This window comes from Aspergillus niger (assembly GCF_000002855.4).
Source record: "Aspergillus niger supercontig An17".
Taxonomy (NCBI): Eukaryota; Fungi; Ascomycota; class Eurotiomycetes; order Eurotiales; family Aspergillaceae; genus Aspergillus; species Aspergillus niger.
The window spans coordinates 385,677-402,681 of NT_166532.1; the positions used below are offsets into that span (position 1 = coordinate 385,677).

General features: G+C 49.1%; 9 protein-coding genes across 9 annotated transcripts; 5 read left to right on the top strand and 4 right to left on the bottom strand.

Annotated features, from left to right (window-relative positions):
- Positions 1-350: 350 nt before the first annotated feature.
- An17g01630 (uncharacterized protein) lies at positions 351-1,297 on the bottom strand (the record flags this gene model as incomplete). Its single annotated transcript, XM_001398355.1, has 2 exons — positions 351-881; positions 941-1,297. 2 exons carry the CDS (start codon positions 1,295-1,297, stop codon positions 351-353), a joined length of 888 nt encoding a protein of 295 aa, XP_001398392.1.
- A 303-nt stretch (positions 1,298-1,600) lies between these two features.
- An17g01640 (uncharacterized protein) lies at positions 1,601-2,636 on the top strand (the record flags this gene model as incomplete). The annotated part of the gene is made up of 3 exons (XM_001398356.1): positions 1,601-1,900; positions 2,042-2,228; positions 2,353-2,636. The coding sequence occupies 3 exons, from the start codon at positions 1,601-1,603 to the stop codon at positions 2,634-2,636; spliced, it is 771 nt and encodes a 256-aa protein (XP_001398393.1).
- Positions 2,637-2,893: 257 nt separating this feature from the next.
- Positions 2,894-3,800, top strand: An17g01650 (uncharacterized protein; the record flags this gene model as incomplete). The annotated part of the gene is made up of 3 exons (XM_059745481.1): positions 2,894-3,273; positions 3,342-3,399; positions 3,474-3,800. 3 exons carry the CDS (start codon positions 2,894-2,896, stop codon positions 3,798-3,800), a joined length of 765 nt encoding a protein of 254 aa, XP_059602837.1.
- An 837-nt stretch (positions 3,801-4,637) lies between these two features.
- An17g01660 (uncharacterized protein) lies at positions 4,638-6,418 on the bottom strand (the record flags this gene model as incomplete). The annotated part of the gene is made up of 2 exons (XM_001398358.1): positions 4,638-6,064; positions 6,118-6,418. 2 exons carry the CDS (start codon positions 6,416-6,418, stop codon positions 4,638-4,640), a joined length of 1,728 nt encoding a protein of 575 aa, XP_001398395.1.
- A 445-nt stretch (positions 6,419-6,863) lies between these two features.
- On the top strand, positions 6,864-8,295 carry An17g01670 (uncharacterized protein; the record flags this gene model as incomplete). Its single annotated transcript, XM_001398359.3, has 7 exons — positions 6,864-7,033; positions 7,117-7,145; positions 7,223-7,349; positions 7,410-7,472; positions 7,533-7,558; positions 7,633-7,715; positions 7,795-8,295. The coding sequence occupies 7 exons, from the start codon at positions 6,864-6,866 to the stop codon at positions 8,293-8,295; spliced, it is 999 nt and encodes a 332-aa protein (XP_001398396.1).
- Positions 8,296-8,622: 327 nt separating this feature from the next.
- Positions 8,623-9,096, bottom strand: An17g01680 (hypothetical protein; the record flags this gene model as incomplete). Its single annotated transcript, XM_059745482.1, has 3 exons — positions 8,623-8,683; positions 8,763-8,808; positions 8,901-9,096. 3 exons carry the CDS (start codon positions 9,094-9,096, stop codon positions 8,623-8,625), a joined length of 303 nt encoding a protein of 100 aa, XP_059602838.1.
- A 1,200-nt stretch (positions 9,097-10,296) lies between these two features.
- Positions 10,297-11,715, top strand: An17g01690 (uncharacterized protein; the record flags this gene model as incomplete). The annotated part of the gene is made up of 5 exons (XM_059745483.1): positions 10,297-10,416; positions 10,512-10,562; positions 11,026-11,075; positions 11,118-11,173; positions 11,636-11,715. The coding sequence occupies 5 exons, from the start codon at positions 10,297-10,299 to the stop codon at positions 11,713-11,715; spliced, it is 357 nt and encodes a 118-aa protein (XP_059602839.1).
- A 1,028-nt stretch (positions 11,716-12,743) lies between these two features.
- On the bottom strand, positions 12,744-14,356 carry An17g01700 (hypothetical protein; the record flags this gene model as incomplete). Its single annotated transcript, XM_059745484.1, has 7 exons — positions 12,744-12,924; positions 13,135-13,187; positions 13,275-13,396; positions 13,489-13,611; positions 13,655-13,739; positions 13,820-14,096; positions 14,187-14,356. 7 exons carry the CDS (start codon positions 14,354-14,356, stop codon positions 12,744-12,746), a joined length of 1,011 nt encoding a protein of 336 aa, XP_059602840.1.
- Positions 14,357-14,533: 177 nt separating this feature from the next.
- An17g01710 (uncharacterized protein) lies at positions 14,534-16,323 on the top strand (the record flags this gene model as incomplete). Its single annotated transcript, XM_001398363.1, has 5 exons — positions 14,534-14,794; positions 14,852-15,092; positions 15,142-15,210; positions 15,261-15,707; positions 15,767-16,323. The coding sequence occupies 5 exons, from the start codon at positions 14,534-14,536 to the stop codon at positions 16,321-16,323; spliced, it is 1,575 nt and encodes a 524-aa protein (XP_001398400.1).
- Between the last annotated feature and the right edge of the window lie 682 nt (positions 16,324-17,005).

Consider the following 17,005-nt stretch of genomic DNA (forward strand, 5'->3'; position numbering starts at 1 on the left):
ACGAGCGGGCGCATCGTTCTGCTCTCCCCTTTCCTGACGCACATCGAGGACTCGTTCCCGACCTATCACAACATCTCTGGTCGCGGTCAACCTTCACAAAGGGGTCGGGGCGTGTTAGTGAAACAGCCGAAGGACAGAAGGAGGGCGAAGGATTGATAGAGAGTTCCTCATGTAAAGAAACTAGACTACAACCCCTCTTCCGGTAAGAATTACTGGGGCTAGGATACGTCGACAGCCAACCCATGTCGAATCAGGGCGCCGCGCTCCGGGCGCGCACGGGACATGAAAGGATCTGACTGGGAGTGGTGTCAGGCGTGGCTAGTACTGCCATTCATGTCTCTCAGGCAGGTCTAACGACGTCCTCTGCCTCTGCCCTTGCCCTTTGTCGTGCGGCGCGGGCCTTGAATGGCGGCCACGTCACGCTTGCTCAAGTTCAAAGCACCACCCGCAAATTTTCCGATAGAAGCACCTCCGACACCGCGCTCCCGACGCTTGGTGCTGGCTGGATTTGATTTGGGTGCGGGCTTCTCGAGAATGATACCGTTCTCCTTGGCTTCACGTCGACGCCTATCTTCCTTCATGTCTGCCTTCTCCTTGATACCTCTTCTGTGCGCTGTGGGCATTTTCTGCTTATACAGAGACGCCTTTGCCCCCAGTTCCTGCATTCTCAGATCAAGAGCCTTGATTCGGTTTTTACCGGTTGGCGCAAGTTCGTTTGCTGACTCGAGCAGGTGGGACTCCTTCAGAAGCCGTTGCAAGGCGAGATCATTCTTCAGATTATCCGCATCCATGGCATCCTCCTCGTCATCGTCACTCTTTTCCTTCTTGGCCTTCTTTTTCGCAGGCTTCGGCTCTTCGGAATATGAGGGCGGTTTCGAGGTCTAGTAAAGGCGAATTAGTAAAGAAGCCACGACAGCACAAGCAAATCTCGTAGACGTACCATAAACGCCTTGCGCGCCTTTTTGTCCATTAAATCCTGACTCTTGATATCACGATGCTCAACTACCTCAACCGGAGCCTCATCTTCCTCTCCGGAAAGGCCATCCCAATCAGAGCCCGATTCAGATCCCTCCTCAAAGTCCTCGTCCTCACTCTCTTCCTCATCCGACTCATCATTGCGAGTCACCTGGCCCCCAGGCACCTCCAACGGTTGAAACTGCGCTTCAAAGAATTTGCGAAAAACGTCCGCAGCAGACGCATCAGTCGTCGCAGTCTGTGACGTCGTCCTCTCCTCCTCCTTATCCACCTTCGTAGTCCTGGAGACAACAGCAGCGTCTCTCTTGCGCTTTCCAACCATCTTCAATTCCTTGTGCTGCTGCTGGTAAAACAAACAATTAAATGCTGAACGACCGACCACCGTCCCGGCGGAAAAAAATAATGCGCGCGATAAGTGACGACTTTGCCGTAATCCAGCCGCTTATGTAACCCATCTACCTCCAAACATGATTCCTATCACGTGTAGATAAGATAACCCGCGCAACCCCTCGTCGGATTTCCACAAAACCGTGGGGGGAATGGATGGAGTTCATTCATTCACATCAGTACTAATTAGACATACGAAATCAATTGAGCAAGCATTGTGGTGGAGAATCTCATCAAAATGACCAAATTTCGTCCCTGCATTGATCTACACTCCGGCCAGGTGAAGCAGATAGTGGGCGGCACGTTGAGCAGTGTTGCAGCGGACCTGAAGACGAATTATGTGTCGAAGTTGCCGGCCAGCCACTATGCGGAATTGTACAGGAAAAATGATTTGAGGGGTGGGCATGTTGTTATGCTTGGGCCCGGGAACGATGAGGCTGCCAAGGAGGCGTTGAAGACTTGGCCTGCTGGGTTGCAGGTTGCGGGGGGGATTACGGATAAGAATGCGAAGTATTGGATTGACATGGGAGCTGAGAAGGTTAGTTGTTTCTTCTAGGTTTTGTTCTGTTGGTGTGTATGGATGGATGGGGGACGGGCGGGGGTTGGGTTGTTGGGTATTGCTTTGGCTTGGTGGTTGTGTGGTTGTTGCGCAGTATGATGGCTGATGTTGCAATTGCAGGTTATTATCACATCGTTCCTCTTCCCGGAGGGCAAATTCTCCCTTGAGCGGCTACAGTCCGTTCTGGCTGCGCTGGATGGTGATAGATCTAAGCTGGTCTTGGATCTGAGCTGCAGGAAGAAGGATAATACGTGGTTTGTGGCTATGAATCGCTGGCAGACGATTACTGAGATGGAAATCACTCAAGGTAAGCAATTCTGGAATTGAAATTGATGCTTTGTTGTTGTGGTTTTGCTTGCTCTGTTGTTTACTACACATCCTCTTTCTTGCTCTGCTGTCAGTCATTGGCTCAGTACAACTAACAGAGGCAGAATCAATTGCACTTTTGGAGCCCTACTGTTCCGAGTTCCTCATTCACGCTGCAGATGTCGAGGGTCTGCAACAGGGCGTTGACGAGGAGCTCGTGTCCAAGCTGTCCCAGTGGTGCACGATCCCTATCACCTATGCCGGAGGTGCTCGGAATCTTCAGGATCTGGAGAAGGTTCACGTCAGCAGCCAAGGGAAGGTAGATTTGACGATTGGAAGTGCGTTGGATATCTTTGGTGGTTCCGGGGTAACGTTTGATGAGTGTATAGAATGGAACAAGGCGCACTAGGGTGTGGTCGTTGAATAACTGAACGAAATCGTGGTCAAATTTTTAGACATGAGACATGGCAGATGATGTATATATATTCCAGTCAATACTGAGGACATGAATGAAACTAAAGTATTACTACTTCCAACACAGCTCGCATAATATTAAAAGAAAAAGTAAAACACATGCACACGATATAAATAAACACCTCCTTCATGTGAATCACTGAAAGACTCACTCCCCTGACGGGACAAAGTATAACCATCAAGTGCAACACCATGACGCGGACAACAAGTCTCGACACACAACCGCCCGCCCCAAAACAGCTTAGCGCCAACACACCGGAGGTCTCCACCGGCACCTGCGATCCTCGACATCATCCAACGACATCAACGGCCTCATCCCCCCTCTCAACAGCAGCCTGGACAGGCAGACTGAAAGTTCCATCATTCCTTTATCCGTGTCAGCAACCGATACATCCCATCACTAGGCCGCACGTTCCATTATCTCATCGGAAAGCGTATCATCGTCAACCACCCGAGCCGCGCCAGCCAGCCACTCCCGACTCTTCCTCCCTCTCTCACCCCCGAGGTTGCTCCAACCATATCACACCATTCAAGATGAAGCCCGTCGTCTCAGCCCTAAACGCATGGTCCTGGTATGTCCGCCTTATATCAACACAGCGCAACTCCAGAACTAGCTAGCTAATACAAGGACATTGAATAGCGTGGTCATCTCCGTCTTCGCCATCGTTATCCTCTCCGTTTTGGGATCGCTATACAAGGTGCGTTTTATACCGTATCAAATTTTCTCTATCGCCCAAAAGAAGCAGTAATCTGACAAAGAGTCATGGAACAGAGCGAACACCCCGGTTTCACTGGCTCCGAAGGCGAACCTGAAGATGGCGCCGCGGTCGCAGCTTCGATTTTCACGGCCGTGTTGGTGTATATTGTATGTTTGATATCCCGTATTCTTACATTTTTGGATTGGAATGGACGAGACAAGAAGAGGAATACAGAGGAAGAGAAACGATGGATTGCTAACCGATTGATTAACCGTATAGGCTTTCTTCGTGTTCTGCGCTTTCCAGGCTTACTTGCACATGAGGGCCCGGAGGGGCGGCGCTATATCGTTGAGTTAAATGATATTCAACAACATTGCTTTGCGAATTCGAGGTTGGCTTAGGGTGGATTGCGTCGCTTCGTCGTCTTGCTGGAGAAAGAGGAGGGGTATGGATGCAGATGCGGATGTATCATCGCTAGATGTACCATATCTCCTATTCCAGGAGGGCATACTTCCTCTGGAAGTTAAAGAGGGGAAAGGAAAGGAATGACCATATTGTCTGCGTGTGCTGTGCTACGTATGACAATTTGATCGTGGGAGGCTCACTCACCATCCTCGCTTGTCTATCATAAAGCCGGAATGGCATTGGATTATTGATCGATTGATTATTATTAGCTTTCAGTTTTGATGTGATGTGATGTTTTGGATCGATTGATTTTTTTTCTTGCACGGTTCTTTTCTGGTGTATTTGCGGGTTGTATATGTATATAGTCTTTGTTCGAATAGAACTTGTGTGTTAGCAGTTACAATCAATCCATCGTTCTTCATCCATCAGCGTATTCTACTGTCCAGTTCGTTTCGAGTAATACTATCAAGTGCCATCTGTAACAGATAGGTTCAAAGTGCAGAAACACATGTGACATGTATCGTTCATCCTCATAAAGATAGTAGTAGTAGTAGTAGTAGGCAAGCAAATCGGCTCATGCGCCATATGTACAATGCAAGGTTCTCTAATCCCGCCCATTTTTGGTATATACCGATTTCGCTACTGCTCCCCTGAATAACAGCATAAATGGAGAACCAACCCCGTGCAACGCCGCGTGCAGATAGATAACCAGATGATTGAGAGAACGGAAGATAAAAAGAAGACTTTTGTGTTTCGAGTATATTTTGTTGTTGTTGCGCTGCAACAATGCGCATCATTCACAGTCATAAGTAGTTTTGTCTGTTGACAGTCGCTTAAAACTCCTCGTCTTCAATCGGGTCGAGCATCTTGGACATGTACGGTCCGTCGAGAGTGTATCCCAGACGAGCGTAGTAGCTGCGCACACCGACACCAGAGATAACACTGATCTTCGTGCTGCCGTGCTCCTCGCGGGCAATCCGCTCTGCCTCTTCCATGAGCAGAGTTCCGAATCCGCGGTGTTGGAACTTGCGCGGGTCACGTCCGTGGAGAGGAACGGCGGATCCGTACACGTGCAGCTCGCGCACGATACTGGTCTGCTGACCGGTAAACTCGGGCCGGAAGGTGTGGGTTGGGCTGCACTTGCGCAGACGCAGCAGACCGATCAGGATATCTTGCTTGGGGTCCTCGTAGGCGAGGAATGTCTCCCAGCCTCCGTTTGCTGTGTAGTCACGGCGGATCAGTTCGACTTGGGATGGGCGAATCTTGTTCTTAACTTCGTTGATACCGACTTCACGGGTCCGTACGTCGCGGCAAGTAGTTCCGAAGTCCTTCATGCGTGCCAAGGCCAGTTCGCGCAAGTTGCCGTTCTCAACTCCCGAGGTCACCAGGGGCATGGGGATATCACGCTGGACTCGGTAGATACGCGTCCACGGGGGCACCAGAGCGAGGATGCGGGCGACCAGGTCGATCAGGGCGTTTGGCGTGTAGTTCTTGTAGCGACCCGTCCTCCATAGCTCGTACAGACCAGTTCCACGGATGACCAGCGTGGGGTAGATCTTCAGACCATCCGTTCGGAAAGCCGGGTTCTCGAAGTACTCCTGGAACTGGAACAGGTCACGCTCCATGCCCACGTTGGGCAGATCCGGCATCATATGACTGACGACCTTGAAGCCGGCATCCTTTGCAAGCTTGAATGTTTCTGCGACAGCCGCGACAGTGTGACCTCTGTTCGTGTCTCTGGCGACATCCTCATACAAACTCTGGACACCGATCTCCAATCTAGTACATCCGTAGCGGAGCATACTGCTCAAATGTTGGTCGAGACAATAGTCCGGTCTTGTTTCGATTGTGATACCCACGCACTTCACGTTACTCATCTCACCAGCCTGTACCGCTTCGTCGACATTGTCCGTTTGATATCCACTGAGCGCGTTGTGCAGCTGAGCCACGAACGACTCACGGTAGTCCTCCGGCAGAGACATGAACGTTCCACCCATGATGATGTACTCCACCTTGTCCACGCTGTGACCCAGAGACTTGATCTGGTCCACACGTCCTCGGGCCTGCTCAAACGGATCGTACCGGGCGCGGATCGCACGCATCGAGGTCGGCTCGTATCCGGTATAGGACTGTGTAGAGTACTCAAAGTCGGAATCAGGGCCACCAGGGCAGTAGACGCAGATGTTTCCGGTGTAGGCAATATGGGGACAACGATGGGGTTTGCTCATGACCGCGACAACCGCGATACCGGACGAGGTTCCTGGCAGAGTGTGTTAGAAAGGTTACGCGCAGGGAGACAAGGCGCAGACATACTGATGGGCTTCGCAATCAACTTGGGAAGGATGTATTTCTTGTAGTGCTCAGGGACGGCCGCGATAATGGCCGTCAATGGGGGTTGTGTAGCCAGGGCATGCTTTTTGGCTACTTGACCCCGCAGTTTGTTGAGGTTGATATCTCTCTTGGGTTTCTTGGGATCGCGTTGCGCTTCATATTCTTGGATCAGGGCATTCGCAATATCGGAGCAAGCTCTCATGAAACGTTCATTCTCCGGGGGAAGTTTGGCATTTTTCTTAGCCTTGGGGGGTGGCGGCATAGTCATGGTAGCGGTCGCCATCTTGAAGGAGGTGAAATGGCACACCACGCGAACTGCGCGACGGGGCGAAAAAAGGAAAGACAAGCAGGAAAATCAATCAACCAGCCAAATCAGTAAAGATACAAAGTCTAGATCTGGATCTTGGATAGCCACTACCGAAAAAAGAAGCGTAGAGCTAAGTTAATGTGGGGGAGATGCGGCGGAACAGCACAACGGCAACAGGAAAAAAAGAGCAGCGAGGCCGAGGGAGGCAACCGACCGCCCGTGACAACTCGGATCCGCTTAAAGCTTTGTCCCGAAATTCCCCAAAGCGAATCTGTCCGGCGCGTTTGAAACGGCTACTCTCTTCTCTCTTCTCTATCTTCAACCACGAACCCTCTTGCACCTTCGTAGTGCTTCACTTTCACACCTCTCCCCTCTTTTCCGATCTCCCCTTACCGGGTTTCTTCCCTTCCCTCAAACAACCATGCAGGCCGTCCGCCGTAACACCGTCGCTGCCCTTCGCAATGCTGCTGCCACGCAGCGCCGGGCATACTCTGCCTCGGCCAGCCCGGCTTACGCTGAGACTGTGAACAACCTTCGCATTAATGGAGACACCAAGGTTATCTTCCAGGGTTTCACTGGAAAGCAGGGAACGTACGTCTTTTTTGCCCGATCCGCAGGGAACGCTGTTTATCATGCATGACATGCTGACGTTGCCATTTTTCGTCTTTCCGCAGTTTCCACGCTGAGCAAGCTATCGCCTATGGTATTATCTCTTCCTACGTCTGCACCAATTAGATAGGTGTCTCCGGCGGTTTCACATGGGAAACTCACAACTGCTAGGCACCAAGGTCGTTGGTGGAACCAACCCGAAGAAGGCCGGCTCGATGCACCTTGACCGTCCCGTCTTCGCGAACGTGAGCGAGGCCGTTAAGGAGACTGGAGCTACCGCTACTGCTCTCTTCGTCCCGTATGCATCCGGTGTCTTAATCGAGGAAAGAAGGATCATTTGCTAATTCCATGACTCTAGCCCCCCCTTGGCCGCTAAGGGTATCGAGGAGGCCATCGAGGCCGAAATTCCTCTGGCTGTCTGGTAGGCGACTCCTTCTCAATGACGATAGAACAACCCAGCATGTGCTAACAACCGGGATAGTATCACCGAGGGTATCCCTCAGCACGGTATGTTTATTAGCCATGACTTAGCGTCGACGATCTCTGCATGTTGGGTGTAGGACTGACCAACAATCAACCAGACATGGTTCGTATCACCGATATCCTGAAGACGCAGAACAAGACCCGTCTGGTGGGTCCTAACTGCCCTGGTATCATCGCTCCTGTAAGTCGCATCCAAAAACCACTAGGCGATCCTTTTGGACAGGGGTCAAGATATTAATGGTGAAATTTGCGATGTGTAGGGCCAATGCAAGATTGGTATCATGCCTGGATTCATTCACAAGCGTGGACGTATCGGTATTGTGTCTCGGTCCGGTACCCTGACCTACGAGGCCGTCAACCAGACCACCCAGGCTGGTCTTGGTCAGTCCCTGGTCGTCGGTATCGGTGGTGACCCCTTCTCCGGCACCAACTTCATCGACTGCCTGAAGATCTTCCTCGAGGACGAGGAGACCGACGGTATCATCATGATTGGTGAGATCGGTGGTAGCGCCGAGGAGGATGCTGCCGAGTTCCTCAAGGCCAACAACAAGTACAACAAGCCCGCCGTTGGTTTCATCGCCGGCATTAGCGCTCCCCCGGGCCGTCGTATGGGTCACGCCGGAGCCATCGTCAGCGGCGGCAAGGGTGGCGCTGACTCTAAGATCGCCGCTCTCGAGGCGGCTGGTGTTGTTGTCGAGCGCAGCCCCGCTTCCCTGGGCAAGGCCCTCCTGAACGAATTCGTCAAGAGGGACCTGGTCTAGACGAAATGATAACAGTATCTGCACGCAGGCGGAGACATTTCTTTGAACCCTGCCGGTTCCTGGGTTGAACTCACCAGAGTTATTCGCCCAGTATGGGCGGGAGTTTTGACTCTACCCCTCCCCTCCATCCCTCTATTATTAGACGACTCCCTTTCTATGTCCGAGCCATGGCGGCCACACTGTACTTTTTGTCTCTTATATCTGGTCTCATTTTTCTCATCTTTTTTTCTCGTCGATATATCTCCTATGTTTAGAGATGCAAGGAAGTAATTAGGTTCACTTGTGTAAATTTCGTCTGAAGTTTTCTTTCTTGCTTTGCTTTGATGTCTAGTAGGAGTCATGATCTACACAGTAGTTATTGCAACCTGCGGACTCCGTAGCAGAAATCCTGCAAGTAGATTAATCTAGACGAATCTGGTACTACCCAGCATGGCAGGGTCCAAACTCAATAAAATGGAGTTGCCAACGTGCAAGCCCGCCTAAGTAGAAGCCTAGTCGCTGAAGGATGGTTGCCTGAAGACTAGACTAGACTAGACTGGATGACTGAAGACACACCTTGAAAACCTTCTCACCAAGCACACACACAGACACACATACTCACAGACCAACTAAACCAAAAGGACTCGGAATATCGGACATACCCGGAATCCTCCCAGCCAGTGTGGCCGAGCAGATAGCCCATGTTTCGGGAATGCTGGGGCTTGGCACCGGGCCGGGACCAGCAAACAAGAAGCAGGAGTTATCCGATGGATTGATGATACTTGCCGCTTCAAGCAGCCGGGAACAGACAATCACTTCCATCATCAATCATTATTCAGCGCACAACAACAAGAATATACTTCAGCTAGTGATGTGAGTACCTAGAGATCAGGCTGTGCACATCATCTACCCCCATCGACCTTGTAAGGCCAATCAATCATGTTTCTCTGTTGTTATCGCGTCTGCTGTTTATTGGGATTATGCAATCATGCATGCTTGGTTGGGGTCCTGGTCTAGACTATCGTACTAGCTACGCTACTTTTTTACTTGTGTACGTAGTACTTTTTAGTTAGCCGCGTCTTGGGGGTCATATCCCGGGATACTAATGTCTCTCAATTAATATCGATGGCTTAGCTACTTTCTTAGCTTATTGTTCTTTGCGGCCCAATCTTGTTAACTAAACAGCTAGCAGCTGAAACATCCCCTGTCCCGTGTGTCTGCTCTGTCTGCATGCCGGTCTGTCCGTCGGCTTCCCGATGTCGTATTTCTCTTGGGTCTCGGGTTGTGGGGGGAATACCCTGGATTTTAGTGATTGAGGTGGTTGGATTGTTGTTAGTTAGTGGCTTGTGATGGGTTTGAAGAGGAGGTGCCGGGTGGAGAGTGACAGATACTGGTGCATTTACTACTTAACTTCAATAGACATACTTATACTAGTATGTAGAAGAAGAAATATCACCATCCTATTGAAAGCTACCTAAGCATAGAAATTGTATAGATTGATAGACTTGACAGTCTAAATAGATAAGTCGTCTGTGTAACACAACTCCCACTTTTTATTCTATAGTTGGAGAGAGAGAGAGAGAAAAGAAAGCATCTATTGTGCACAAACCCCCTCCTTCCGACGGGAAAACACCATACCGAGCAACCTACCGAGGTAGACGAAACAGATAGATAGATAATTCCTTTGTGTCGGCATCGGCAAGACAGACAGGGATTATTTTCCCGTGCGTTCTATTGCGTACTTGGAAGCGAAGCGAACAGAAGAAAAGCGAAGAGGGGAGAGGGGGGGAAGGAGGAAACGGGACAAGCAAAAAAGGGAAGAAATTAATTGCCCCTCCTCTCGGGATGCAGCCAAGACATATAGGTGCAGGATTAGTGAAGAGTTACTAGCAGGGGTGGTTGTCTATCTATCTATCTATCTGCGTATTATGTATATTTATTTATTTGTGTGTGTGTGTCCGTGTGTTTAGGGTATGTGTCTCTATCTTTATCATTGTTATGTGAATGGTTACAAACGGGCATATGGAAGTTTGGAAGGATGATGGATGGATGGGGATGTCTCAGATATCGGCACGTCAAGCAAGTACTTTGCAAATGATAGGCAGAGAGAGAGAGAGAGAGCTTGTGGGAAAGAGGAGAAAGGTATATGTGTCTGCCAGGTCCCATGTGAAGAATACATATACGCTATACCAAGTATGTTAATTGATCTGATCTGTCGGGGCTGTTGGGTGCTCGAGCTTGAAGATAAGAATGATGATGACAGTGTTGTACTTGCGCAAACCTTGCGGGTATTAAAAATAGATGAAGTGCATATATGTATATTATTTCTTGAATTTGTTGATAGTAGTAGTGCTAGGTTAGGTCTGTCATGCTGCTACTATAGACGTATACGAGATAGTTATCTAGCTAGTGGTTGTGATGACTAGCGTATAGTGATATTGATGTGACGACATCCTACTAACTTAGCAGATGCGCGCAAGAATGTCATGACAATCACCGATTGCAGCCTAACCAACAATTGATACGTACTGCAGTATGGTAGACGGACAGACAGATAGATAGACAGGTCGAGAACGACAACAACACCAACACCAACGACAAGATCAAGGCCCTGCAAGATTTTCTACTTTGTATTCTCTCGTGCTGTCTTGGCTGCATACCCGAGCCTTGGAAGACAATCCCAACCAATTCTAGTTTTTAGTTGTTCTTCTTCTTGGGCTTTTCTTACTCCTGGGCCTTTCTTGGCCTTAGGCCAAGAGTCTTGTCGTGTCAGAACCGAAAGATAGTGACACAACAGGTCGGTATCTAAACTGTGTGGCAGAACCGGTCGTGTAAGCATGCAGCGAGGCATGCATGCATACATACTTCGCCCGGGCTGTGCAATCTGACTGGTTCTCAGGTTTGGCCACAAACGGAGGGTGGGAGCGGGATCATTGATTACAGTAAGAAGTTAGTAGCTAGTTAGTTAGTTAGTTGAACCTCGCTAAAGGAGAATGAGTAAGTTGACAAAGGCACAAAAGTAATGAATAAATATTCAAAGTTGCTTCTTCTCTTCTGCTCATTTCTTTTTCTTTTATCTGCAGGTCCTGACATGTACTAAATATGTAAGTGCATAATGACGGATTAACCACAAGTATTCTACACAACTACTAGATGTAGAGTTTCTAGGCAAAGCAAAGAACGGAAGATACCGGATCGAATTGAGTTGGTTGAACAAGGGCCGCGCCGTGAAAACAATAACCTAGTTAGTCCTAGTCTATCCCATTATTTTATTTATTTATTTATTTATTTTTTTTATTTAATTGAATTATGATTATGGTTTTATATTATTTTTTTTTTATTATATTTAATTTTTCTTCAGTCGGCTCCTGTCTAGATCCCGATGGCGGTCCAGAAGGTACTCTCCACAGTAATGGTGGTGGCATTGAATACGAAGAATAGTCGATACTCACTGCATGAATCATAAATTCTACGAGGGTTGTTGAAGAATTAATATCCTCACCGTCTCAACACAACAACACATAATCCAACACAAATCCACACAACACAACACACACCTCCTCAAACATCAGCCATCCGAACCACCGCCAAGAAAGAAACAAGACGACAGAACCAGCCCAAACAAACTAGACTCGATAAACAGTGGACGCCTCCCGATTGACCGCCCGTCTCAAGTGGCGGCCGCCGGCGTAGATCATCGCCTCCACTTTCGCAGGGAACTTTAACCAGTCGGAATTGGTGATTCGGGAGGGGGGTGGGGGAAGGTCTGAGTCTGAGCCTGAAGTAGATAAATAAATCACTTTTAAGAAGCTACTGTTACTAGTTGAAGAAATATCTCTGCTGAGCCACCCACTAGTCTATAATCATAGTAGTTAGTTAGATTGTAGGATGGATAGATATTGATCCTTTGTGGTTTGCCCTGAAGTAGTTTAGTTATATAATAGGGTACGAACAGTGGTCACGATAGTGATGCCCAAATGATAATAAGAATAAGAAGAATAATTCTTTGAAAAAAATAAGATCATTTTTGTTTTATTATGATATCCGCTCACTACTGCCGGATCACTCGGTTTACGATGATCATCAAAGAGAAAAAAGAGAGAGGGGGGCCAAAAAGAGAGGAAAAAGGGACGTTATGGTGTGCTTGAGACCCCTGATTTGCTTGTTTAGTTCGCGGTTCCGGCGCTAGTGCAGGACGACGCAGTGAGGATGGAAGGAAGGAATGGGTAGTTTTAGTGCTGATTTAGTAGTAGTATTTAACCTTCTTATCAAGGAAGAATTAGGGTGTGCTCTTGGCAAAAGATTCCTTTTTTTTAATGTTTTGTTTTGTGATCCTTGGCATAAGTTATAATTGTAGTCGCTTAGGAGATGAAAGGGAGAGGAGAATATTCGGTGAAATATGTAGTCGTCGTTCGGTTACATAGTTAGCATGATGGTAGAGCAAATTGTTCCGCTGTCGTTATTATTATCTATCGAATTTGATTTTCGGGGGGCTGATGAACAGCTACTAGTGAGGTTAGCCCTTCAGCACAGTTATTCCTGTCGACAGTTAGTACTGTTAGTAGTAGATAGTAGAACGGAGTCCCACGGAGGAAGAGGAGAAAGTTGGTGGAGATCCAGTTCAAGGTCTCATCTTGCTCCATCCGCGATCTACGTCGTCAACCACACTATTGCGATCAATCAGTCTCAGACCCTCTTGCTCTGCGTGTTCCGACACTCCATACACCTCCCTACACTATCCGTTTTGGTGATTTACATGCATTGGTGCCTCAAATCCTCACGGCATCTTCGTCATCACTTTCTATTATTATGCATCCCTCCCTGTTGAAATCCCCCCATCTTGTATTTCCTTTGCTTCACTTCCACTGTGATCCTGTTTGCGCAGCTACTCCTTTTCTCCCTATCCACCTCCCCTGATGGCAATTTCTACTTGTCTCATATTTAAGCTTACCAACTGTTACGTAGACCTCCCGCACTGACCCCAATCAGGTGCACCTTACCTGTGGAGTTGTGGTTTGCGACTCCCGTGGGAGCTCTCTCAGGATGTCTTGGTATAGCTTCACTCCACCCCCAATTCCGCAATCTGCAGCCACGGTGGAACCAGCCCAGCGAGGCTGGCCAGCTTGTCAAGGATCCATCCCGAGAAATTTTGTTGTCTGGGCGTCGCACTCGATTTTTTTGGTCCTCGCCTCCCATGCAATCATCCTCCCACACCCCCCTTCTTAGTGCGTATGGGCCTGATGTAGATCCCCGAGATCCATAGTAACCCACTACACCTGAGCAGTTCGCCAATCAGGCTGATCTCAGATTGCTCATACTGGTGCGCGTGCGTGCTCCCTGTTTCCTACAACTACTCCTCCTGAAGAGGGGGGATAGGGACCCTGGCGCCCTGAGTCGTCAATTGATGACCTGCCTTGCCGTCTCGCGTTGCATCGGGCCTCTCCGTGTTGATCACAGCTTAGCTTCTGCGTGGGAGACAGCCTTCTCCGTCAACACATGTGGGAGATGTTGGCTGAGAAGAGTCGACGGCCTATCTACTCCATACCATGTAGCCCAACGCTCCGCCACGGCGCCACTGAATAGCCTGCTCAGCTCCCTTATCACGGGCTCCGCTTCCATCTAGACCCTTGCGCATGACAGGCGTGCCCGGTCCTTCAAACACACCATTCGCTGGAAATCTGTATGCTAAGTTGACTAAATCCGTCAGCTCTTGAGGTGCAGGCGCTAGTCGTAGTCCAGGATGGCCTGGAAAGCATGCTTGTTCTGGAATTTCATCACCACGCCGGGCCCACGTCATGTATGCAGATCTTGGTAGCTCCGCCCTTTTGTCCTTTCAATTTTATTTTTTTTTCTCCCTCTTTCTTCGTCGGCTGCCCGACGGCTTGGACTCTCTCGGATGTGACCTAGACTACTGGTCGCCAAGTAAGACCGGCCGAAGAGAAACTCCTAAACCCACGTCTCCGTTCATACCTTGGCGATAACACCGGCTCTTGCCACCCACATTTGCCCGCTTTGGGAAGGTCATTGATGATGGATAGCCCCCCGTCTGTCCAAGTTGCTCCGCAGTGGAGTAATCCTGCATCTGCTTTTTAATCGAGTTTTCGAAGATGTTTTGGCCCAGTGCCAGATCAATTATAAAACTCCGGAACATAAAGTGCATTGGCCTCGCACTTCTGGTCTTGCAATCTCAGCTTTGATATTCCTGATTCACAGATTGCCAACGTGCTTCGAGGCTGGCCCCCGAGTCATATCCACAATCATGTCTTCAACCACGTCTTCATCAAGATCAGACCTTGAAAAGGTCCCCGTACCACAGGTCATCCCTAGAGACAGTGACTCCGATAAGGGATCCCTCTCTCCGGAGCCTTCGACCCTAGAGGCTCAGTCATCCGAGAAGCCACCGCATCATATCTTCACACGGTCTCGCAAGCTGCAAATGGTTTGCATCGTCTCCCTCGCTGCCATATTTTCTCCGCTTTCGTCGAACATTTACTTCCCTGCCCTGGATGATGTCTCGAAAGTAAGTACTTCGGCTCCATGCCATCCTGGACCTGACATGTTGACGGTACCATGATAGTCCCTCAACATCAGCATGTCGCTCGCAACACTCACCATCACGGTGTACATGATCGTCCAAGGCCTCGCTCCCAGCTTCTGGGGTTCCATGTCAGACGCCACAGGTAGACGGCCTGTCTTTATTGGAACATTCATTGTTTACCTCGTAGCCAATATTGCTCTGGCCGAATCCAAGAACTATGGTGAGCTCATGGCCTTCCGAGCCTTGCAGGCTGCTGGTAGCGCGGCCACCATCTCAATCGGTAAGAGCGATCTCACAGCCTAGCATAGCATCTCGCTAACCAAGATTAGGAGCTGGAGTGATTGGTGATATCACAAACTCGGAAGAAAGAGGTAGCTTGGTGGGTATCTTCGGTGGAGGTTAGAAAACATCCCTTTGCTTGCTGGATGGTGAAGCTGACAGAACCAAGTTCGCATGCTTGGACAGGGAATCGGGCCGGTTTTCGGCGGCATTTTCACCCAGTATCTCGGATATCGATCTATCTTTTGGTTCCTCACGATTGCTGGAGGCGTGAGTCTCCTGTCCATTCTGGTGCTTCTTCCGGAGACATTGAGACCAATTGCTGGAAATGGAACTGTGAAGCTCAATGGCATTCATAAGCCCTTCATCTACACGATCACCGGCCAGACGGGGGTTGTCGAGGGAGCGCAACCGGAAGCGAAAAAGACCAAAACCAGCTGGAAGTCTGTTTTTGCTCCTTTGACATTCCTCGTCGAAAAGGACGTTTTCATCACCCTGTTCTTTGGAAGTATCGTGTACACAGTGTGGAGCATGGTGACATCCAGTACCACCGACCTCTTCAGCGAAGTGTACGGCCTGTCATCCCTGGACATTGGACTCACTTTCCTAGGCAATGGTAAGTTTTATGATCTCCTCCGACACTTTTGGCCTGAATGACCGCTCATGCACTGGTAGGCTTTGGATGTATGTCTGGCTCTTATCTGGTCGGCTACCTTATGGATTACAACCACCGTCTTACCGAACGCGAATATTGCGAGAAACACGGTTATCCGGCAGGCACACGTGTCAATCTGAAATCACACCCCGACTTCCCCATTGAGGTCGCCCGGATGCGCAATACCTGGTGGGTGATTGCGATCTTCATCGTGACAGTTGCTTTGTACGGCGTGTCTTTGCGGACACATCTGGCGGTGCCTATCATTCTGCAGTACTTCATTGCGTTCTGCTCAACAGGACTCTTCACCATCAACAGCGCCCTGGTCATCGATCTTTACCCAGGTGCTAGCGCCAGTGCGACAGCAGTGAACAATCTGATGCGGTGCCTGCTTGGAGCTGGCGGTGTGGCTATCGTGCAACCTATCCTGGACGCCTTGAAGCCGGATTATACTTTCCTCTTGCTTGCCGGCATCACCCTCGTGATGACTCCGTTGCTGTACGTCGAAGATCGATGGGGTCCTGGCTGGCGACATGCCCGCGAAAGGAGACTCAAGGCCAAAGCCAACGGCAACTAGGGAGAGAAAGGACTTGAAAAAAAAAAGGTGAAGTGGGACTGGTGAAGTAAATGTTTGATTCTTCCCCACACTTTCTTGATATGGGTTTTATTTTAGCGGCATTTGGCGATACCACTGTTTTGCAAGCGATACCAGTTAGATTTATAGAAGAATTGATCAGTTTCATCGGCTATCTCGCTATTACTTCCTCGTAGCTTTTTAGCTTCAATATGGGTGAGTGGGAAAGGTTTGACATGGTGGTTGAGATAGTATCATTTGGATGGAGATGGAAGTATAAAGCAAGAAGTTCTGTTGTTTGGTGTTTAGACTAGACTAGACGTGGCCGGTGAAGTCACGAGCCTCAGCTTAGATAATCTAATGCGGCTGATGTGACTGACCGATGGCTTTGTTATATGAAGACAGGTCGGTCAATTAGAAGATGTCGCCAGCAAAAGGGTATAATAATGGCTATTATAGAGATAAGAATGTAGAGTATCCCTGTTTTTAAGGATCAGTACGTAGTTTTACTATAAAGGTACCCATATATATATTTGCGGAACACGAGGAGGTCGGGAGTACATACTTGTAGTTACTGTTTGTTTGTGACGAGGAATGCCAGTTAGGTAAGCACCACGTGATGCGTGACCCAAACAAGCGCCCGGTCGTTGCTTGAGGAACCAATTTCTCTGTTTATCCTCCTTCG